This window comes from Ammospiza nelsoni, chromosome 1 (assembly GCF_027579445.1).
Source record: "Ammospiza nelsoni isolate bAmmNel1 chromosome 1, bAmmNel1.pri, whole genome shotgun sequence".
NCBI classification, from domain to species: Eukaryota; Metazoa; Chordata; class Aves; order Passeriformes; family Passerellidae; genus Ammospiza; species Ammospiza nelsoni.
Window position 1 is genome coordinate 120,181,124 of NC_080633.1, and position 25,040 is coordinate 120,206,163.

The 25,040-nt window shown below is 35.4% G+C and overlaps 1 protein-coding gene across 1 annotated transcript in view; it reads left to right on the plus strand.

Annotated features, from left to right (window-relative positions):
* The window catches only part of C1H8orf34 (chromosome 1 C8orf34 homolog), a 149,345-nt gene that overhangs the window by 30,897 nt on the left and 93,408 nt on the right, over positions 1-25,040 (plus strand). Inside the window, exons 4-6 of the mRNA XM_059476374.1 lie at positions 2,387-2,515; positions 16,225-16,253; positions 22,294-22,463. Coding sequence (XP_059332357.1) covers positions 2,387-2,515; positions 16,225-16,253; positions 22,294-22,463 — 328 coding nt within the window. The remainder of the gene's footprint in view (positions 1-2,386; positions 2,516-16,224; positions 16,254-22,293; positions 22,464-25,040) is intronic.

The window sequence follows — 25,040 nt, forward strand, 5'->3', positions numbered from 1 at the left end:
AAAAAATGTTTTTTGTTTCAAAACATGTGGTATAAAATTCTAGCTTGTGGAAATTTTCTGCAACCTGGAAGCTCTGAGGTTTGGTAATTTTTTATGTGGTTTCGCTGTATTAAATTGTTGCCTGTTGGTATTCTGGGGGTACTGTGAGAATTTTTTGGAGTGACAAGTTCAGCATAAACATAGAAAGTCTGTCATACTGCTAATGAGTGATTGCTGTAGAATATAGTGTTGGCACGCAGAAGGATGATGGTAAGATGCCTGCAAAAGGACTCAGAAAGAGATAGCTCATTATAGAATTTCTTTTCTAGTTTATTAAAAAATTTATATTTACAGTTAGTAATAATTTTGAAAAAATACTACCTGGAACTTTTTTTTTCTGTAAATAAGCAAAAAAAAAAGGATGAGAAGTGCTGAAGTTTAATTTGTATATGCTAAGGTCTTTGAATGGAGTCAACTTTTGTTACACAAGAATTTATGTAACTTTTAATTGATCTAGAAGTTCTTAAACCAGTGAATTATAAAGTAGTGTTTGAAATTTCTAAGTATCAACAAAAAATTACAAGCTGCTCATCTGAGTAGAGACTATTTGTATTCTAATACCTTAAAGTCTGTATGTATTTACTGGGAACCACTATAGCTCATTATTTACGTTGTCCTTAGAAGGAAATACAATACTTGCCTTTTTTGGACACAGAGCAGAGCAAGACTCTGACACTTCAACTTGCTCCTCTCTTCTCTTGTCCTTATTGAGAGTTCTTATGTCCCTTTCCTTCTATTCTTATCACTGTAGGTCTTTTTAAATGTCTCTTTTGTCTTCTGTCTTTGAGAATGTCTGTAATTGCAGTCTAATACATTAACTTCCCTAATTAATAGCCGGGTTCCTGAGTGGGTATTACAGATCAGGATGTACTGTGGGTTGTCAGACTCTCCATAGATGTCTATTTTGAAGATGAGTTGGTTTATGCCTACAGGAGGTAAAATCATTTTATTTGTGAAGGAAGGACTTCAGCATAACTTTGTCCCATTTCTTTAGGTGACTATTGACTTAACTCCACAAGGGGAAGTTGAAGTTGATCCAAAGTGGAGCAGATCATGTATTCACACAGAGGAAAGTCAGCATTAAGGCAAATTTCAATACCAAGTTATTTAGCACATTTTGTAATAGCTACCAGACTTGATGTCTGAGCATGATTTCTCCATACCATGAAAAATGCAGTCTGAAGTTCCAAATTATCATGAAACCACCTTTTTAGCACAATCTATAGGAGTCTGTAAGTTGCCTTCTTAGCATGTAGTGAAAATGATGTTTATAACCATAGATTAGTTGACAGCTGTCAAATTAGTAAACAAAAATTTTGAAGCAGGCCAAGATATTTTAGGCTTTTCTTTGAAGTTATTTTTAAGTGAATGGTCAGCAACTAGTAAATGATGATTGGTAAAATTGCAACTGGTCCTTTCTGGTGGAAAGGTGGACTATGCATCATCATCTTCACACCAGCATGGTAATGCTGTGTTTGGAAACAACCCAACTGTTGCATTTCTTGGCAAAGACAGCAGCTCACTTAATTCTGAACACTGGCAAAAAGAACATGTTAAACTGCAGTTCCAGAAATGACATTGTTTTTGTTTTCATTTCTACAAATTGTTCAAATGTTCACATTGTTCAAAGAAGCTCTGTTCATTGTATGTCCTACATATCTCAGACACTCCTCTTTGTTGTAGGTAAATTTAGCTCAGCAGAGTTGAGATACTGTTATTTTAAAATTAAAGGCTTTGGGAATAGATAATGAGCAGCAGATTGTAAGCTCAGGTCTGTGTTTCCGAAAGGTTGAGTTTGTTTAAGTAGTGCAATGAAGATTAGAGGCTGTACAACATGAATGATAAGGACTTTCTTTGTTTCACTGTTTTTTTATGAACTTTATGATTTTTGAAAAAGAAAAAAAGTTGTTTTAAAAGGTGCATCTAAAATATTTTTTCTTCTTGATAAATTACTTGCAAAGTCAGAAGTTACTAATTTTTCTTTCAACATTTTTTCTTACTGATCCCTAGGCCACACAATTCTTTTTTGTTGTAAATTAGATACCACCATGTACAATATTTTAAATACATTTTTTATACATTAGTTTTATTATTTTCAATTATGAATGCTAATTATCCTGTTTACCAATTAATTTGTTGCAAGAGTAATTCAGGTATGCATTTGTTCACAGATGTTTTTACTTCACATGGACCAAAGAAAATATTTCCAACAATTAAAATAAAGGGATAGTTAACTAATTTCCACCCAAGATACTTGGGCTTGTAAACTCACTGTGCAGATTTTTTTCTACTGTAGGAGTCTGAACTACCAAATCTAAACTTCATCTATATATCTGTGTATATTTAGTGCCAAGGTCAATAGAGCATCCTAAATGGGATTGGAAGACAAAACCGGAGAACCATGATTTTGATGAACTAAATCATATTCTTCAAGAGAGCAAAAAGCTTGGAAAAGCCCTTGAGAATCTGTCTCGCAGTAAGTTGATTGATTTTAGTTTTTTAATGTAACCATGCAGCCTGAATTGTGATTTGGAAGTATGTATCAGGAAGGTGGTCTTCTGTCAATGAAGACCAAGGTTATTGACATCAGCACTTAAATTACTGTTAAGGTTTACAGATTGTCTGAGATAATTCAGGAGCTCTCCTGGAAACTGAAAATACTACCCCTGCACCACTTTTTTTTTTTTTTTTTTAACTGTAGTTTTCTACCAGTTTATTGAGCTGAATTAGGTCATAAGGAGATCAATGCAAGAGGCTGGTTTAATGAAAATGGTGGGAACATGCAGCAGGAAGATTGCTCCTTTGTGTGGTAATTAAATGGATTAACCTTTGCAAAACCTTAGCCTCATTGATGGAGTTCAGACCTGTTACTGAAAAACATGTAGCTATGATTTCATTGACCTTCTAGTTTTCAAAAGATATTACAATATTTTAAAGCATCTCAAATAAGTACTCAGAAACATGAAATACAGTTATTTCATAATAAACCCCATGTATTATCCCTTAAAGACTCATGTGTAATGAACAGCTCTGAGTCTCACTGGATATGATCAGGAGTAGCTGCTTTTTTTTTTTCTTTTGCTTTCTTTCCTGTAGAAGAGAATTCTGAAATACATTTGTGGGAGCAAATACTGCTAAGAATTTTTAAAGTATGAAATGATGACAAGTACTCTTTGCCATGCAACATGAAAACTAGGTATGACATGATCTGGGAGATATTTGTGTGAGAAACATTTATTTCTTCTCTCAGGAAATTTTATCCCTGGAAGTTCTTGATTCACTGGAGAATTTACAGATAGTGAGGTCAGTGTGAGCTGAATGAGGAACAGAAGATTTGTTTTGCAATTAATTTTGAGATTCGGCATTTTTTCAAATTGTGCCAAATACCCAAAACTAGTTTTCCCAAATCACACTCTCCCAAATGTTTTAGGTTGATCACAACAGTTATATTCTGAACAATTTTCACACTTGTATTTTAGTTACAGAGCTTTTTTTGAAATACTTTTCTAGTAAATAGGTCTATCTGCCTGTGAGGAGCTCTAAACCAGCTCTGGTCAGCATCTCTGATTTGCAGCCTCACTGTTGCCTGACTGTGATGGATGTGGGTGTCATTTTCAAGCTTTTTTCCTTCAGAGACTTGTAGCCAAGCTATGCACAGACACAGAAACAAAATTTTGGTTTTCAGAAAGGGTTATCTATTCACTCTCTGGAGATACAGACCAATCAGATGTGAGAGTTCAATAATTAATGCCTAAATCCACTCTTCAATCTTACATGTTTGTCTTTCCTTCAGAATGTTGTGAAGTTTCCGCTTTTACCTAGAACTATGCCTATACTTCCTTATGTCTGAAATAGATTTTGCAGTATTCTGTACCTCTCCTTGCCCCCCAGTTCTCTAACTGGAGTGTAAAACTCTGCAGCTCTGCTGGGTCCTACACTTGGACTGGCTGAATGTACCTGGTCACCATTGTAGGAGTTTGTTTTTCATAGTTATTTCACAAATGAAACATTCACTGTTTCTTGCTAGCACTTGATGCTTTCTGGTGGTTTGTCAAGGTGATAAGGGAGTTGAATCCCATCCCCCAGAGTGCTTTAAATCACTCACAGCCTGTAAATAAGTTCACTGTCATGAATGTGCTCTCTATTTCTTCATCCAGATCATTAATGGAAATATTGTCAGACCTCTTCACGATCCCATTTCAGATCTGACAACCAGCCCTTGAAAGCTACTCAGTAAGTGTGTTTTTTCCCACCAGATGTTTTTCTACCTTGCAGTGTTTTCACGTAGATTGTAATTCTCTTTTTTTTACTGAACTATCTTCTAGGATAGTAAAGAGTCTTATAGCTGGAGTATTTTGCATCTGCTTCTTTTTCTTATCCACTAGGCAAGTTTCCCAGTTGAAAATGCAATTAGACTAATTTAATGTGATTCATTCTTGATAAATTCATGTCAGCTCATTCTTATCGCCTTTCTATTCCATTAGATGTTGATACATTATTTATTTAATAGCTTTGTCTATGATTCTTGCTGTTGTCTGATTTAGGCTTGGTAGTTAGTAGTTGCCCACATCTTCCCTTTTTCTTTTTCAAAGATATGTATTTGTCCTTCTCTGGCCTCTGTTCCTGAAAGGCAGTTGCTAATGGATTAGGGGTTTCTTCAGTTAGTTTGTTAGTTAAATGCTCTAGAATGAATTTCACAAGAGTCTGCTAATTTGAATATATATAAATCACCAACATATCTTTCAGCTTCCCTTGTCTGGCTTGCAGTTTTTTCCTCCTAAAATCACTACTGTTAAGCATCTGGCTGCAACTGATTTTTTTGGTTTTTTTGTAAAGACTGGAGCAGAGAAAGTATTGAACACTGGGAATTCTTTGTATCATCTCTTATTTGCTTCTTTCTCTTTAATATGATAGTTCTTTATTTTAATTTGTTCTCCTTTTCTAGTGTATTTATAGTATCTTTTCTTAAGGCTTTTTATGTTCTTTTATAGTTATTAGTTCCTCTGCACTTTAACCATTTTCCTTGTTGGTCTAATTTAAATACTTGCATCAGATTAATTCTAAGATGTATCTCCTAGTTTCCAGGGTTTGTTCTTCTGATTTTCACTTCATTTCAAGAAATAAAAAAAATCTTTGCTGTTATTTCTTACCTGTCAGCATGGTATTGAAAAATCAAAATGAAAAATGTGAAAATTTTGTGAATAGAGAAAAGGTGGAATTTTGAAAATTAGTTTTACTGTTCTCTTAGATATAGAGTTTAGATTGCACATAGGAGATCTTAGGGAGCTTCAATGAATAGAAGGTCTAGGACTTTAAAAGTATAAGGTGCATGGAACTCATTCTGTGCTGTATCCAAACAAACATCCCATGTGATGAATTTTAAAAAAGCCATCACAAGATCCCACATCTGTCTCTCCTGAAGCTTGTTTTGGACAGGCTAGTTAGTGCCTTTGTTTCTACAAGCATGCCGTGCATTTAGTGCTGCATTTGATACTGATCTTATTTTGAAGTGGTGTGGGACAGACACTGGGCTCAACAGCTGAGTACACAAATGATCAAAATATACTATTAATGGCTTTTTACAGCACCTTCTCTTTTTCCTTCAGTATTTCAACAGTGAAGAGTGACACATGAAATGAAGTGTTTGAAGTTAAATGAATTTTCCATCAAGTCCTGGAATTTATTTACATTTTAAAGATAAGCTCTGGATCTTTTAGTGAGTTTCCATGACTTTGTTGCCTTTTAGGTAGCTGACATAGCCTGTGAATTAAATTCCAGTTTCTATTGCTTCATTTACTATGCAGTCTAGATACGTGCTTTGAGACAAACCTGTGCACTTCATGCAAAATTAGAACTGCCTGTAAGATTTGGAAGGTGAGACTTGAGCACAAAGATCCTTATCTCTTCTATATTCATCCCTAGTGATTAGGGATGGTTGAACTTGCTTTTATTTGGACCCTTTCTCCCAATCCCTGTCAAGAGTGAGTAATTCTGTGCTTTAGTAGGTCTGAGAAACTAGCAAGTGACTTCACACTCTGAGTTGAAAGTATTCTAGGAGTTTTGAGAGTCTAGAGAAAATTATTTTTGTAATCATGGTCCAAGTGTGGTGGAGCTTGCTGATTTAAGTATACAATTTTTCAGAAATTTACCTATATGGGAGAGCTGGATTTTGTTTGCTTCTTCAATCAGCTGTATGTCATTGAACTGGATTTGGAACTATCAAGTTATCTATTTAGGAAAGATTTTAGTTTATAAAGCAATTTTAAAGCATGCGTTTCCCTTGTGCATGTTTAATTTTCTTTTATTGCAAGGTCTCCTACCTTTATTGTTGTCATCCTTTTTCCTGTGCTGATCATAAAGAAGAAAAACTCCATCCTGTTTCAAATATATGCCCTTGTATTTCACCTTCTGGCCTGTTTGCCTTTAAACAGAATTAAAATCTGTAAAGCCTAAGGATCTTGCTAATGAATGCCTTTGATCTTGCTTTTGTCATTCGCCTATTTTCTGAGCATGGAAAAATAGATAACAAGATATGGAAACCAGTGAATTATGAGAGTTTTGAGTAGGGGAAAACTGAGGACTAAATCAGTGAGATCATGCTGCAGTTAGGTGGGAAGTCTGCATACTTGATGAACAACTTTGCATCTTTTATACACACAGTTAAGGATTAGGGTGCATATTGAAAATGTGTGCCTATTGAAGGTGCTGGTAACTGTATTTGATGAAAAAAACATCTTCTGCTGTGAGATAGGTACTCTTTCATAATCACAAATAGCCTTTTAGTGAAGGTAACTGCCATTTTGTTAGTACTGTTTAAATGCTTGTTCAGGCCAGGTGTACACTTCAGATCAGAGGGGAAGAAACAAATTTGTCGTGCCTTGAATTCAGTTGATATTCTAAGGTAAAAAATGGTAATAAGTTAACATTAACCAAAACTATGAATCCAAGTCAGGTTCAGGGAATCCCAGAAACCATGGTATCTATGTATTACCAACAGGAGAAAAATCCTCTTTTGTTTCTTTATTTTGAAGGGGAGTAATCAGTAAACAATCAGTAAATGAGAAAACCGCGGTTTTCCATCTAGTAGGAGATACTGCTGGAAATTATAAGGAATCACAGAATCACAGAATGGTTAAGGTTGGAAGGGACCTCCAGAAGGCATCTGATCCATCACTACTGCTCAGGCAGGCTCGCCTAGAGCCAGGTGTCAGGGCTCTTCAATACCTTCAACAACAAAAGATCTCTAAGTCCCTCCAGAGTATCTCAAACAGTTATTTATCATAATATTAGAATCAGTTGATGTTGTTTATAATTTTGTTAAGAAAGGCAAGCATGATCTTACCTCTTTAAGAAAAGGATAAAATAGTAAAATGTAAAAGCATATGTTCTGTTTATATTTCACAGAGAAGACAAGCAACAAGAGTAAAAATCTCATAACTAGAAGGGTAGAACAAGTTCTAAACAAAATCACAATATGTTAACAAACTGCTAAAATCATGTCCTCAGTTTAGTGGATGAACCTGTGAGTATGTGGGATGTGAGAAGCTTTATATATACATAATGAACTACTTGAATGCATTTAGTAGTCTCTGACAAACACATTAGAATTTTTCATTTAGAAGCTTCTACACTGTAGGAAACTATTAATGATTTACATTCCATGTATGGAAAATGAACTTTATTTGAATGACACTAACAATTATTGAAGCTAGACATTTCTGATGGTGGTGATCATGATGATATAATTTATATAATGCACATCCTCAGGACACATAACTAGACTTTTGTTGATTGCCTTATGAGGGGCATTGTTTTAGGACATAACATGTATTTTTTTCAATTGTATATAGTTGATGATCTGAAATTGACGTAGAGTCTATAAAGATGACTTCCCCGATATCAGTTGATCATCTAGCCCTAAATGTTTCTGCTGACTGAACCACAAGACTAGTCATCATGTAGAGAATATTTCCCTTCTTCTCTTCAGCCTGAACTTTAAAATCATTTTATTCTTGCATGAGATCAATGCTTGTGATTTATTTTGAGATCAACATTTTTAGATAAGCTCAATCAAACCTTTAAGGAAGATAATTTTATCTCAGTGCTACAGCTGTTATCTGATACTGCCTTTGCCCATAAAATCCACTTGCTTTTAGTATGATGCATGAATAATAATACATACTGGCTACTGAGTGTTGTGGATTACCCATCTTAACCCACCTATTACAGTGTACTCCTTCCCCTAAAGAGTTCTGCAATTTTGATTATTCTCTTCTGAGATGACCATGGCCTAAGGAGAGTTTCTGGGACATAATATTTTTTGGATACTTTGCATTTTATTTCTCTGTGTTTGCATAATTCTTTAGTCACTAAACCTAATCCTGAAACCTGTATTCCCCATTGGAGCCGCTCAGAAATTTGGATATAGGTATTCTGCAAGTCTAAAGCAAAAATTATTTTGCTAGGGATTCATTTTTTTAATCTCTTTTTAAAGGCAGTACGAGGAGGAGGGATTAAATCCATGTTTTCTAGATCATAGCTGTAAGATGTATATTGTATAAGATGTATATGATGTATATTGTGCTCCTGTGTTGATGTGTGGTGCCTTGAAGATGACAGTTTCTCTTGTTTTAATATGGCCAAGTGTTAGGAGGAATATTATCCTCGTTCAAGATGGATACCACTACAAAAAGTTTAAAGTTGCTTAATAATGAGGACATACAGCCCTCATGGTTAAAACTCTGAGATTTCATTTCAATATGCCTTCACAGAAAATCTCTGAGTTACTACTGGAGGAAAGTGGTAAAATGACTCTCTGTAGGTAAAGGAATATTATAAGAATGTCTATTATGACAGTCAATGACAAACATATTTTAAAGTTCCTGCACAGAAATGAGTGAGATTTTTAGGTTTTTGTGTACTTTTTTGGGAGAAGGAATACTTTGTTTGATGGAACCAGAGCAACCATTTTATGTCCTTTATAATCCAAGAATGGTGTGAAAGAGCTTCAGTTTTCTTTGTTTTCAATACATGTTTCATAGAGGTACAGGGACTAGAACATTGCTGCCTGCTGCAGTATGGCACAAGGTTTTGCCGTGGGAAATGCAAGTGTATCTAAGATGGCCTGTCCCACCAGTAAGAACATAAGCTTCCCCTGAGAATTTGGAGTTGGAGAATGCATGGGGTGGTGAGCTACTGGACAGTTGATACATGATGCAATATTTCTGTGTTTGTGCTCAAAACTGCAGGATTAGTAATGGTAGAATAAGAATGCTATTTCTGTCCTGGAGTTTGTTACAGAACCTGTGATATGCACTATGAGGTTGACAGTCCAGCCATCCAGAAGTTCCCTGGCCTGGACTGATCCTGAGAATGAATTTTGTCAAGTTAGTCAGAGTTGCATTGAAGTTGTCTTAGTATGTCTAAACTTTGAATGTCAAAAGCCATGTGTCAAATCCAGAAAGCTTTGTTTGGCAGGTAGGAAAACTGGCTATTGGGAGCTCTGTGGCCATCTTCTGGATGTTTAGGAAAATGCATAAATATTTCCTTGAATATTGAGTTAAATAATGGTAGTCTGGCATACATTAAAGTAGTAGCATTTTATTTTCTTATGATTGGATGCACATAAGTCTTCTCAGGTGTACATTGTGTGTTTAGAAAAATGCAAGTCTTAAAAAATCCCCTCAACAAATTTTTATTATGTGTTATTTCTTACTGTAATTATTTAAGGACCACAAATAAAAGCAAAAATATTATATATCCCTGATGTTCCAAAACTTTCATTCTTACCAGAACTCCAGATCTGTAATTTCAGGTGTGTATAGCATATGAAAATATTGCCAGATTTTAAGCTACTTTTAAGTACAGGTGATCAGGAATAATGCAGCAATAAGGCGTTTTATACCTTGCCATTTTGCAGAATCATAGAATGGTTTGAGTTGGAAGGGACCTTCAAGTTAATTTAGTTCCACCCCTTTCCATGATCTGAAACACCTTTCACTAGATCAAATTACTCCAGGCCCCACATAACCTGGGAACACTCCCAGGGATGGGATATCAACAGCTTCTCTGGGCAACCTGTTCCAGTGTTTCCCACCCTCACAGTAAAGAATTTATTCCTAATATCTAATCTAAACACAGCCTCATTTAGTTTAAAGCTGTTCTATCACTACATGCCCTTGTAAAAAGTCCCTCTACAGCTTTTTGTAGCCCCTTTTTAGGTACTGGAAAGGTGCTGTAAGGTCTCCCTAGACCATTCTCTTCTCCAGGCTGAACAACTCCAACTCTCTCAGGCTGTCTTACAGGAGAGGTGCTCCAGCCCTCTGAGCACTTTGGTGACCCTCTTCTGGACTTGCTCCAGCAGGTCCATGCCCTTGGTTTTTGGGGAGTTCCAGAGCTGGACACACCAGGCAGGGTCTCACAAGAGCGGAGTAGAGGCAGAGAATACCTGCCTTGACCTGCTGGTCACACTGCTTTTGATGCAGCCCAGGGTGGGGTTGGCTTTCTGGGTGCACCTTTCAGGTGCGCATTGCAGAGTAATGTCAAGCTTCTGGTTTACCAACACTCAGCAGTCCTTCTGCCCAGGGCTGCTCTCAGTCCAGTCTGTGCCCAGCCTGTGCTTGTGTTGGGAGTGCTCTGACCCGGGTGTAGGACCTTGCATTTGGCCATGTTGAACTTCCATGAGGTTGGCACAGCCATCCCACCTCCTCTCAGGCCTGCCAAGGTCCCACTGGATGGCATTCCTTCCCTCCAGCCTGTCAACTGCATCACACAGCTCGATGTCATCAACAAACATGCTGAGGGTGCGCCTGACCTCACTGTCCATGTTACTAAAATAAACAGCACCCATTCTAATACCATCCCCTGAGGAATGCCACTCACTACTGGTTTCCACTTTGACACTGAGCTCTTGGCCACTGTTCTTTGGAGTTTGGCCATCCAGCAATGGCCCTCTGACTGATCCACCCATTAAAGCCATGTCTCTCCAGATTACAGACAAGGATTTTGTATGGAAGAGTGTCAAATGCCCTGCACAAGTCCATGTAGATGATGTCAGTTGCTCCTTTTGAAAAAGACCTGAAGTTGTGTTGTGCCTTTTGTTTTGAAAATTGATTTTATGCTGTTGAATTGAGAACATCAAAGTCTAAAAATCACTTTTCAAAGAGAAATAATATCACTGAGTGGAGAAATTAGGTATTGGAAAAATAAAGCTCTTCTGCTAAGAAGCATATGCAAAAGCTAGGCATTTTAAGGACTCATGGAATTGTTAACAATGTTCAGTTTTCTTTGGAAAGAAAGTTAATTTCTCGGTAAGCTAGAAATGAAGCAGAATGTCCTAAGCTGAAAACCCGTACTGTGGAAGATTCTCATTCTAGACTCAGAAGGATTTTATTTTATTAAAATATAATGCAAAGGTTTTGAGAGGTGGCTTTTACATCAGAGAAGATGCTGTAACACTATATTAATTTACATCTTTATTTTTTCATACTTACCATTGTGCTGCTGCAGATTGTCAAACGGATAGAAGACTGGGATGGCCATGTAAAAAATGGTTTTAATAATCCATGCTAATTTTAAGAGACAGGACAAACAACTGATTTAGTGTTTTAAATATTAAAAATGCGTAAGGTAAATGGCTAATACAGTGTGAGATACACTTTTTAGGCAATCTGCTTAAAGTAGACATGATAATAGTAATTAAAATATAATAAGTTACAGGATGTAAGTTATAAGTTAATAAATGTAAGTTATAAGTTAATAAATTACATTGTTATTACATTCTTTGTTAGATATATTTCGTTTAATTGTAGCATGCCAAACCTTTCTTGCAATCACAGTACATTGTTCTTCCAGTCCTCTTCAGAAACCAAGCTAATGACAGAATGAATGTTCCAGCTGAGAGAGGCTGTGTTAGCATTAACAGCTCCTCTCCAGATTTGTTGCTGATCAGAGATGGCAGTAGTTGTGGCTGTGGAAAATTTCTGAAGGACTGTGGAAACATGTTCATACCAATTATTTCATTGTTCAGCACCCTTACAGCACAGAGTGTTGTTACCATCCTAAAGTAGAAACAAGTGCCCTGAATTTGTCTTTGTAATTCACCACACAACTGAGTTGGCTGGATACTTGTGATGCCTGATCAAATTTCAGCACCAGTAATTACTTGTAAAAGGGAGGATCTTTTTAAAGACATTAAATAGGCAGCTGGTTACCTAAATAATTACCATGTTAAACCTTGCCCATGAGCCTTAGCTGATGCTGGGAAGCAAACTTCTCACCCCCTTATTTGCAATGGTTAGTAAGAGTGGTTGGTCTGTTGTATAGTTGTCAGTCACATTATGATATAAAACTATGGCAAATGTTGTCTCTGAGAAGCAGCTGCTATAAGAGTAAAGGTAAAGCACTCTCCTTTATTTCTGGAGGATTTGCTTTTGGCATCAGAGGACCTCTCCCAACAAAGGCAGGAGAGAAGTTTTTAACAGTCTACTTCTTATCTACTGCTTGGTGTCTTGCAGATGATGCAGCTTTAAAACTTCCATTCTCTATATTCACCATCATGCAGAGTCAGGCTTTAAATACTCTGAGCTGGGGGAAGTCAGAAATTGTTGTTCATAGTAACTTTTATTCTAACAAAGCCATAGGATTTAAGGTTGAATAAACTAGATGTGTCAGTTTTTCTGGTGTTAAGAGTTTTTTGTGATTAGGATTAAATTTTGATGGAAAAGGTTACGGTTTGAAGAAGTGACTAAATTGTCAGATTGAAAGTTTTTAGTGTATGGGCATTTTGGCTATACCTATGAATGTTTTACTTAAAATTGCAGTGTTGTTTCCATTTACTGTTTTCATGGAATGGGCATTCCCTTTGCCTCTAATGTTCTGTGATTTTATAATGCTGTTTTCCTATTTAGAATATATAAAAGGTAAATAATAACAATTATAGAAAGTCCAGAGAGCATAATCAATTACTTTTTGTCACCTATACAAAGAAGTGACAAAAAGTTTTTCTTTTTGAAAAATGCTGATGTTGATACTAGCAATTACATGAACCAGAGATAGCAACCATTGTTACAATTTCTTTATAGAAATTCAACTATTTTAAATTGTCAGTGTATTATTTGAAAATAAACTAACTGACAGGAACCTATTTGACTGCTGAAGTCATGAGTCTGCTAAGGGTTAAGAAATTAACAGGAATCCTAAATACTCCTGTACAATAATGGTGACTGTCTCTAGTTTTGTTCTCAGGATTCAGAATTAAGGTTTCTTTGGTCAGTTTTGTTTGGTTTTTTTTTTAATGCTATGGTAAATATACAAGAGTTTCAATTTTTTGAGGGATTATTTTGTGAAAACTGGAGTACATATTATTCCCCCTGACATCTGCACCCGAAAAATGATGTTGCTTTTGGGATTTTCTGTCTGCTGCTCATAGGGTGCAAATCTCCCTCCTCTCAGTCAGCCAAGACATTCTGTGAGTTTGGAAATTGCAAAGAAAACTGTTAGGAGTTCAGTACACACTAACTGTGGTGCAGTAGTGTCTTGGAATGAAATAAGTGTTTTTATATCCAACGCTTTTTGGGGTTTTTTATCCTAGTCTCTGCTAATGGAGTTGTGTTATCAGTGACTAAAAGAGTACTGTTAATATTAATGAGGCTCAAGACAACAAAAAGGTCTGTGTGACTGACATGGTAAATACCACCTCCAGAAGAATCACTGTGCTAAGATTGCTGCAACAAGCTCCTTAAAAAGTTTCTTCCACAGAATCCTTTTTCTTTTCCTTTGATGCCACATTATCAAGAGAGAGAGAGCTAAAAAGAGTTTACAGGTTTAATTTTGTGATTGCAAAGATCAAAGATTTCTAAGTTTGTAAAATTTTATTTTGGCAACGTGTCCTCAGAAGCTTCTTTACATGCTTCTCTGAAAGATACAGTTCATTTTAGTGTCTTGCTACTGTTTCCAATTTAGTAAAGAATAAATTTGAGGCATTCTGGGCAATTCAATTACTCAGTTCAATGTCTTCTCTAAATTCAGAGTAAGTTCTAGGGAGCAATAGGATTTACACAAACCATTTTACTAAAAGCACACTAATTTAGATTATGGATATTTTAAAGTTTTATGTCTTTTATGTAATATAATCAGAGAGGTTAGTAGAGCTTTTTGAGTGAGACATATAGTAGGGCATACTGGTTTTTTCCATACTGTTTTTTTTTGCTACTTTGTTCTTTTAGTACTGATCTTTGACAGGCAACATAGGCAATTGGGTAGTAAAAGACATTTGGCATTTTTTGGAACAGATTTTTGGAAATTATAGGATTACCTTTTATATTTTATTTTACCATACTTGAAAATAAAAGTATTTTAAGGGTTGAGTCAACACAAGATAAAATTGTCCTTCTGTCCACTCCCAAGTTACAAATACCCATTCACAGGGATATGTGAAAGCAGAAGAAAAGGGTCCCAGTCTTCAATATGAGGAAATAAGCCTGCATCAAAACCGAATGAACTATATTAACATTATGGGAAATTGCTAAGAAAAATTAATTTGACTGTTAGAGAGTTTATGTGGTTGTAGAATGGATTGACCTTGGTTATGCAAAATGCATCCATGTGATGGAGAGCTGGTTGATGATAGCCAGATTTTGAGAGATGAGGTGAAAAGAAGCTTGAATTAGGTTTTTACTACCTCCAAGAGTGAAATTATCTTCTCCATTTGGGATTGAAGAAATTCATAGCACCTTTAAGTCTGGTTGATGCAACCTGGCTATTGTACTCTATGGGCATTAGTGTATTGTGTCTGGGCTAAATAATAATCTGAAGTTATTAAAAACTGTCTAATTGCAGTGAGGGATGGAAGGATTAGTCAAAATAGGTCTTTTTCAATTTGATCCACTTTAGGATTCTTGAATTACTGTACATATTTATTTAACTCCTGTCATATTTCTTAGGTGTTGATGAGGCATTTAAATTACAATTGCAGTTCTATTAGAGCTTTGTTCCTTTAAAAGGAGAAATTGCTGTAAGGAATTCATCAAAACTGAGAGGTAGCCAAATAGAGTTTATGATGAAAAGCACAGTAAAAACCCCCAAAGAATTAATGTAGTTATGATATATCAAATAGTATAGACTTATATATGTACAGACTTATATATTAGCTTATACTGCTGCACTCTTTAGTGTGATTTTAGAAGGAGTAAAATCAGCTCTCTACTCAGCTGATAGTACATATCTTTCAATATAATCTCTTGCATTTTGTCAAAGAAGGTGTCTTGATAACATGGTATGATTTGAAAACAATTTTCAAGTGTTTTTATGTATTTCACTTATTTTCACCACCAGGAGAAACTTTTCTTTGGATTTGAAGTTCTAATCTGGAAATGTTTCTTACCAAATCTCATAAGGCTCTAAGAGATGCTTGCTTCCAATCTATCAGAGTTTTCAGCATGGTAGAATTATATATATGATGACTTGAGCACTCCTTGTGATATACTGATGTTTGTAAAAAGTTAAAAGTTCTGAGACCAACTCTGCATATTTACTGTGCTGCAGAATAGAAATAATTGAAGCATGACATGATGGAAGCAAGCATAGGGAAACCTTGGGCAGGCATCTGCAGAAAAGATGAGCAAATTCTTGTTCAGAGGATTTATTTCTTGTTCACAAGTTCTTCTTCAGAGGATTTAGGAAATACTTTGCAGTCTATTGAGACATTTTACTTTATTCTCTGAAGTTCCACCTGGTTTTATAGGATCATTTCCACTATGTATTGTGAAGAAAGAGATAAGAGAAATGTCCATATTGCCCTGTAATTGCAGTATAATGTGTTATGCATGCTGGCCATGATGAGATTTGCATAATAAGGTGTCCATTGGTTAATCTGATATTGCTGATTTAATTTTAGAAAGCAGATAGATGTATGCTTAAATTTGTTGTCACTTTCCTGGCACATCTGCCATTTTCATTTCCATAGTTTTTTGAAAAGTCATTTTGATAATATTGCAGCTGAGGAAAATGAAGAATGTATTGTTTCCAGGCAATTTCACTAATGGAACAAAATAAGATACATGGTACAGCAGCATGCAGAGAACAGTATGTATAGTTTTCAGATCTAACCTTACTTTTACTTACTGTAGTAAAAGATGTGTAGAAAGCATTTTTCTGAATTTGTTTTTCAATCTGTTTTGTTTTCAGGCATTGCTATTTCTGATGAACTCGATAAGGTAAGACTGATAAAAGATGTCTAATGAGCAATACATAGAGACAGATGATTATAATAAGGCTCATGCCACTGTCCTGGCATGCACACCTCTGTTTTTTAGGTTCAGAAGAAATTTGGGTATGGAAAGCTGTATGGGTAAGTACAGTATATGTGGATACATTAAGATCTTGACCAAGGATGAGCTTTCAAGTGTGGAAAAAAAAAATGACTGAGTTTAAGAGACTGTTGGTGAGACCATGGAAATGCTTTTGAACTTGACACCATCTTTGCTTAATATAGTCTGTTGGATTACTTTGCCTACTTTTGGAAACATTTAGCCTTGAATACCTTTTATTAATGAAATAAAATTCTGTATTTGCAAATATGATTTGTGAGAATACTTATAAATTATTTTTACCACCCATATTTACTCAGGAATGCACAAGGCATAAAGATCAGTCTTTACCTCCTTGCTGAATGCAAAAATGGTGTCTTCAGTTCTGGCCATTTTTGATACCTTACACAGTTAACATGAATTTTAATTCAAAATGTAATAAATTCTACATGGAAAGAGTAATCAAGCTAGGTTTATTTAAGTACTTACAGAAACAGAACCAATTTTTTTCCCTATTCTCAGCAGTGAGCAGCAGTGTGCTTCTTGTGCCAAGAAACTTGCATTGTGTTCTTGGTGTCAGAAACCATTGCTGTCAGGAAAATGAGTTCAAAAGGTACATAAGACACAGGAATTATGCCTAATATAGAACACTTTGTTTTTTTCAATAACTTTCATTTCTGTTGGTAAAATGAGGACACAAATCCTTCTGACACAAGTCATATAAAAATACCTTCACTGAGTTCTCCAAGGAAGGCCAGTTAGGTAAGACTGATGAATGTTACCATGCAGTCAAGTGTGTCTGTGGCTGCCATTTCCAAACTATGGCCTAAGTCTTCCCACAGTTTCCATAACTGGGCTTAGAAGTGATGGTAAAAACAATTAGAAAGTCCTTCCATTAGAACCCTCACCTCTAAGAATACTTAAGAACTCAATTTGTTATGGTTTTGTTGTTGGAAAAACCCTAAAAGATACTCTGTGAGGGAGGAAGAAGACAATTTAGGCTAGAGCCTGGTATTACATACTTTTTACATATATATTTTAGCAAATAATTTCTGGTTGGTTTGGTTTTTATAAAACTATGATATCTTATTGTTCAGAAACATTAATGTTTTTTAAATTTAGTTCTTTAGTATGAAAACTGGATTGGAGAACATAATTGGGAAATTTCCACAGGATGCAGTTTGAGTGAAGAGTCAGGTTTTTTTTGTTACTACATACTTTATTTTTTTATAATTTAAAACTGGATGGTGGTAGGCATAAAAAAAAAGCTTGGAATTAGGTTATGTATGTTCAATTAATACATTGAATGTTCTTGAAATCAAAAGCTATTTCTACAAAATCCCCAAACAATTAAACTCTCTAACATGCACCAGTTGTGCAGTACAGCTCAACATGCTTTCAATGTAGATTTAGAGAAGAGGGATTTTTTTACCTCCATGATGTTCAGTGGACTTCATTTCTATTTCTTGTTTGACCCTTTAAGGATTTTTAATTAATGTAAAATCTAGTCTGCTTTAAGAATAGAAGCATGGCCAGGACCATTCTGTGGAATTCTGCCTCCTAGGAATGATCCCTTACACAAGCTAATTCCTGAAATGTTCCTGTGACTTGTTTCTTCATGTATTATTTGTCTTGGGCTAAAAGCAGCTAAAGACAACCTGATAATACTTGTTTTAACATTAAAGAGAATTGGTTCTATTTCACATGAATGTGTTCATGTGTGATGTTTATTTTTCAGGTATGAATGCAGTCAAGTTTTAAATTTTTAATACCTGCTGATACTAGAGCTTCCTTATCTAAACTGTAGCAGCACTGAAGAATTTTTGAAATCACATTCATCTATGGTTTGGATGAACAATTTAACTCATCAGGTGCATGTCTTTGGACTAGAACAGCATGGCCAAACTTGGCATTGGATTCTAGTAAAACATCAGCATTGCAGAGATGTTATGAGACACATATAAATCTCTTCTATGTGCTCTTCCTTGCTTTACTGTCTTCATGGACAGGAGTATTTTGGGGAGCTAGACTATGACAGAGCCCATAATTATGCTGTTTTATCTGTGGTTTAGATGATGAATCTAGAGAAAACAGAGGATGCATATGTATGTTTCTTTATTTTTTATTCTTTATTTTTGTTTCTGATTGTCTTTTTTTTTAAAAAAATTTCTTTCTGAGTTCAGTAACCTCTAGCTGCCTTTGTCAGGGGAGTACTTAATCAGCATTTTTGGCTGATGTAACTCCCCCTCTAAGTAATCCAGTTAATTAGTTAGTTGCTTAGTTACTCTAGCATTTGGATTTGGAAAACCAGTTTGCTCTGAATCACTTTTGTGAAAGAGTGTTTTATTTAAATGGATTCTTGCCAAATATCTCCTAGTATTTTTGTCAGTACTTAGAGCTTTTGTCCGAGGCAGTAATAGAGAAAATACAGGCACCCAAGGTGAGTCTTTCAGTCAATATGGAATTTTTCACTTTGACATAGTCATCTAAAATTTCTGAGTTTACTGATAACCTTGCAAAAAAAGCCAAAAAAATCCTAAAATTACTGCAATTAAAATAGGTTTATTGTAGCGATTACCTTCTTTTTCATTTACTTCAGGCTTGCCAGAGGTGTTCTGTCTCTCTTGATGATACAGCCTCTGTCTCTAGGCCATGGAAGCTATGTCAAGTCAGAAACTGGCACTGCAAGTACACTGCGTAAGGAAAGGAAATAAGAAGGGATGCCTTGTCAGTCACATATTTTTAAATGCAGATTTCATATAATACATATTTCTGAACTGACTCACCCTCACTGCCACTGAACAGAAACTATTGAAGGATTTTAGGAAACTGCACACTTCTATGCATAATGTCAAGGGTTTAATGTAAACAAAGAAGAGCTAGGATGTTTGCCTTTTTTTTTAATATTCACAGAGTTCTAGGCTGAAAAAAAATACTCTAGAGGAAAACACTGAAGAGTGAAACCTGTCATAAGATTGTGACATTTGTCTGAAATTCCCAGTGATCTATAATGGGAGATAATGAAGTAATAGAGATCCAGAGTTAGACCCAAGTGAAGATCTGAAAATGAATAGTAAATTTTGACCCTCAATGTTAATATTAATTTTTTTTTCTATGCTGTCTAGGGCATACTTTCTTCTCATATGTAGTATTCTAAAATGAAAACAGGTTACAATTAATAAAATACAGCAAACGACTATTCTTAAGTCATAAAAATAAACAATTTTTTTCTCATCCCAAAGTATTTCTCACTTTGGAGATTCCCTTCAAATCCATATCAGAAAATAGGAATACTGAGCTTTTTAAGTGACGTGTAAATAAATGGATATACAAATGCTGTCCTCTCAGTTAGAGGTTGCATCCAGCAGCCACATCTCAGCCCTGTGTGAAGAGTAGAATCAGCTGTCTGTCAGTCTTTGCCTTCTTCTCCTTTTCTCCAGTTTGGTAGCCACTGATGTGGATAAGTGGATGACACCTAGACTGCACCATGAAATAGTCCTCTTTGTTTTAGTGCAGATTTAAATACCTACCTGTACTGAAAATATTTCTGTGCACATTAATGTCACCGTCAATATCTTCTGCTATTTATGGATGAACGTAAATTGGAAATCAATTAAGATTCTAAATTTATATGAAAAAAAGCAACTGAAACTATGTCATCTTGCTTGAGAACAGAATACTTCATCTCAGTATTTTTCAGCCTTTGAAACAGACTGCCAAATGAGCATCCTGGTGTTCTGAATAGAGCTGTCTCTGCTTCGCCATTTGGTGCTTTCACTGAGGCTGCTTATGTAGTTGAAAGGAGGACAATAAATTAGGTCAGTGAAACCATAGTGTACTGAACTAACACAATTCAAAAAGGAAAGTAAGGTGATAAAGTGGGGCAAAGCAGGACTGTGTAATGTAAATTACATTTCTGTTAAGTAGAGTATGAAAGTGCTACTTTATCCCTAAAATGCCTACAAAAGAAATTAGCATAGTGAAGACAGTCACAGAGTGCATGTTCTAGTTATGTATATGTTGATTTTGCAGTGTATAGTGTCAGGAAAAACTTATGGGCAAATTTTTTGGTGCTTTGCATTTTCATTTAAGGGACTGAAAGCTTTAACAAGATTGACAGTGCAAGTTATTCTAACTAACTCGTTCCAGGAACAATTTTTATTAATTATTAGAAACTATCCTAGGGAGAAAGGGACAGGATAAAATAACTAGAATAACACTAATAAATCTCAGAAGGGGCCAGATGGTTAATTAACTAATGTAAGCACCTTGTGTAATGAAGGCATTATGAGCAGCGAAACAATCTTTTTTCTAAGCTCACAAGAATTGTTACACTTGTGACAATTTACACTTGTCAAGTGCCCAGAGGTGACTGTCATCTAGTGTACATTACGTGACTATGCCACATCTCCAAATAGAGGCACAAAACAGGTATTTGTAAGTCCATAAAAAACCTTAACTCCAGTGGTCAAGTATCCTAAAACATCTGAAGCCATAGATTCAATTATCAGTGGTCCTTGCAGAAAAAAAAATTGTGTAAAATTGAATTAGACAGTCAAGTGATTGAGAAATATGGACAGAGGTTTGGGGAGTGGAGTGTGGAAAAACAATCACAGGCACATTGCAGAAAGCAAAACAAAAAAACAAGGGTGAATGAGTCAGATCCAGGACCTGGGTTACATTTGACTCTCAAAATAGAGGTTCTTGTGCTCAGCAAAATTGTAGGGTGTAGTCAGAGGGTAAATATAGTCATATTGAATGCACTTTGCAACTTTTCTTTTTGGTTGTTTTTGTTTGTTACTTTCATTTCAGTAGAGGCCTCTACTTCAAACTGCTTTTACTGTATCTGTTTCAATTAGGAGGAGATTTTCAAAAGTGGTTTGTTTTTAGGAAAGAGATAAAATATGGTTTCTAGGCTACCTAGTCAGTGTGCTGTACTTTTTCCAGATGCTTTTTGTTTGGAAAGCATTCTTTTATGGCAGGAATATTTATTGAGGCACTAAGTTAGGTAACAACCAAGGATTTGCTTTCCTGTAATTTTCACTCATTAAATGATAGAAATATATCTCTCCTAATTAGGCACACGGTGTTTGAAATATCTTTAGTAGCCTATGAACAGTGTCATTGAAGAAAAATAATTATTCCTATCCCATAATTTCATATCCTTTTTATTTCTGGTATACAAATGTGTTTTTTAGTTTGACTATGCTGTTCTAAATGACCGTTTATATACAACCATTCTAGTATAATTGAAAACAGAAATACTCACTACATCAGAATGATATTTCATACAATGTAAGGACAACTTGTTACTTTAAGATGGTGCAAGTTATTGCTATTGTTTTGAATATGTCAGTTATATTTTGCTTGCTTCTTGTAATCCTGTCCAGTTTATTGTCCTCCTGTAAGTGATTAAAAATAGTTTCAGAAATGCTTTTTATTCGAATATTAATACCATTTCCAGAATAGAAAGATACATTTTGTAAAGCCCAGCAGGGTTATTTTTTAAATGCAAAATGCAGATGTAGTTATTAGTTTTGCATTAATTCATAATGCAAATAAGAGTGATGCTATTAATCTACAACAGTCTTTTGGTTGGGTTTTTTTAGTACAAGTGGCCTTGTGTTGCTTAGCAGAATAGATACACTGAAAGTTTTAAGAACTGTGCATTTATTAAAAAAAGTGATTTTTCTACAGTTGCAGTTAAAAAAAAATTAAGGAGTGATTTGAGGCATCAGGGCATCAGGGTACACAATTATTTCTTGGAATTTTGTTAATGAAGAACTTTTCCTTAGTTCATCATTGTTTCTGGGTATTTTGTAGCCCTCTAAAATGGTAATGCAATGTATTGGTTTTGTACTTCTAAAATATTTTTTTTTCTCTGTTTACATCTAGGGTTGAGAACAAGCAGCCCATTGTTATTTTTTGTCATTTTATTTCTCTTCAGGACACAGCAGGTTTTAACACCCCCCTTCTCAGACCTCGTGTTATTGGAGAATGGATTGGCCGTGAAGAGAATGATGCAGACCCTCTGGCTGCTGAGATGCTGCAGCCACCAATACCAAGGAATAAAAATGAGCAGTGGGACAGCGAGGATAGCAGCAGTCCTGGAGGAAGGTGGGTTTTTCATCTGGTCTAGAAACTTTATATTTTGTGAAACAGAGGTGTCTTTGTTACAAAAATCCCATTTCTGAGGGCAGAGTGCAGAGGTTTTGAATTCTCATGCCATAGTGTGGGCACATGCAGAATAAGTAGAAGTCATTAATATGTGACTTTTTTCTTCTCATGCTTTTCTAAATGATTAACTTAATACCCATTTGCAATCCTATGGATTAATTCCCATGAGAAAAGCTAAGTGTATTTTGACATGGTTGGGGTCCATCGTGTAATAATGTTGTGATGTATAGCTTCATTCAGATACTTCATACCCTTCCATCTTTCCCAGGCTGGTACTAGCTATTTATTAATCTTCCTGACACTTCAGTGATAAATCTGGTTTTCTCATTTAAAGGAGAGATAGGCAAGGGAAGCAGTATCTATGTTATTTTTAACAGGACTTCCTAAATTCATTTTCATTTCACATCTTAGCTTTTTTGGTGTTAATAACAAGTCTTTCTCGAAGAGAAATTTTGTTCTCTGCAGTAAATAATTTCTGAAGATTTATTGTGCTTGACTGAAAGAGTTTGTGCTTCAGCTACGTGGGAGAGAATATTATAATTCAAGGAGTCAATTTGCCATGATTTAAAGATATGTTTATCACAGAAGGTTAAGTACTCACAGACTTGCTTTAAAAGGGATAAATCTTCTGCACTGCCTCTGTTAATTGACTTAAGCACCTACATTTCTCCCTTAGCCTTGGAGCATATCCCTTGGGTTATCTACATTGGAATTCACCTCTGTGTCACACTGAAACTAATGTGTCACTGGCTGTGCTCTTACAGACTGCATTCATTAACTTTCCTCACATCTTGGGAATATTTGTTATCCATGAGTACTTCATTTAATTAGATTATCGTGGGGGTAGCTATGAGTACTACTATTTCAAAGAAGTAGCAGCGTGTAGTAATGATCCCTCAGCCAGCCCTTGGAGAGGAACCAACACAACTCAGACTCTGGGTCTCTTCAGTGCAGTTCCTGGGAAAATAATGGAGTCAGCAACTGGCACTGCAGCTTGATTGTGCAGGCCTGGATTTCTTTTTCCTTATTCAGCAGTTCAGTAAGAGCATTGAATAAGGATCTGTTCCGTGTTTCAGAGCAAATTGAGGATATTGTATCCCTTCTGTCAATAGAAAGGAGAAGGAATAAACATCTCTGTCTAATTTCCAGAAGAGAGCAAAGAGGTCTAGTTCTGAGCAACAGACATGATTCAAAGCAACACATTTTTCTCTTTGTAGAGGATGGTACAAGCTGAGAGAAACCTCACAGCTAATACTATAATTAAAAATGTGATTAATGGCTTTGAGTGTAGTATTTGAGGAATCATGTCAAGTATCATGACAAAATCAGGTCTCCTGGTGTGTGAATAAGGAGAATATAGGGAACTTGATGCTAGGAAAGACTCATGGGATACTGATGTCTCTGTTTGTAGGTGTAGTAAGTGCTGAAGGCCTACTGAAAAATATGTATTGCTAAGTGGGAGTACTGATTTTCAGTGGAAATGAGTAACTACTAAATTACATGCAGCATATGGATTTACATTTGGATGACTGATTTTATGTCTGGGATAATTCTTTGCTTCATTAGCATTTCATCAGCTTTTGTATGGTATTTATAAAAATCATGTTTGCAGTCTTGCAAACGAATCATAAGGTTGCAGAACTTCAAGATTGTGGTGATTCTAAAATTGATGTCAACTATATATGGAAATTTTAAAGACCCATGTTGATCAGGGTTAATATGAATATTTAATAATATTTCACTAATAACTGGCAGTTTCTTAAAGGTCTCATTTAATGTTACTGTGAATTAAAGTGCTATTAGCAGAATTTTGGAAATGACCACACACCAAATGCACAAGACAAGTACCAAGTAATAGTAACTTAGTTTTAATGTAGCGAATAACTAGTACATCTAAAAGTAGTGGGAAGAGTGTGTTTTGCTCTCAAAAGAGTGACTTTATCAGTTGTAAAGAAAGTTTGTCTATGTCATCTGTATTGCAGTAATCTATTTCATAGCTAATGTAGCCTTAAGTAGTTAAGTTACCTTTTGTAAAAACAAGTTTCATTTTGGAAAATGAAAGAGAGAGCAATTTGAAATATCCACATTCAATGTTTCCATTTTTATCTTGTTAAATTTTATTTAGTAACACTTTTAATAAAGGGTGATAGACTGTTTATCACTATTTATCAGGATTTATGGGATAAACCAGCAAACTCTTAGAACTAATTATAATACTCAGTTAAAATACAAGAATGGGAAAGTCAAAGCTGTAATCATTTTATTTTTTCCAGGTCGTATGTTTTGTTTTACCTGTCGCTAAACATAAGGAAATGGTACATATATGAAACACAGAATAAATATACAAAGGATTAGGCACTGACAAATCACTGGCAGAGTAAGTGGCATTAGTGAGGTGTGATACAATCACCATTTCCTCCTGAAAAACATGCATTCCTGTGATGATGAGCAACGGAAGCGGATGTGTCATGTATTTGAAAGCCAGGCCCGGTAACTCAAAAAGAAAAAAAAAAAAAG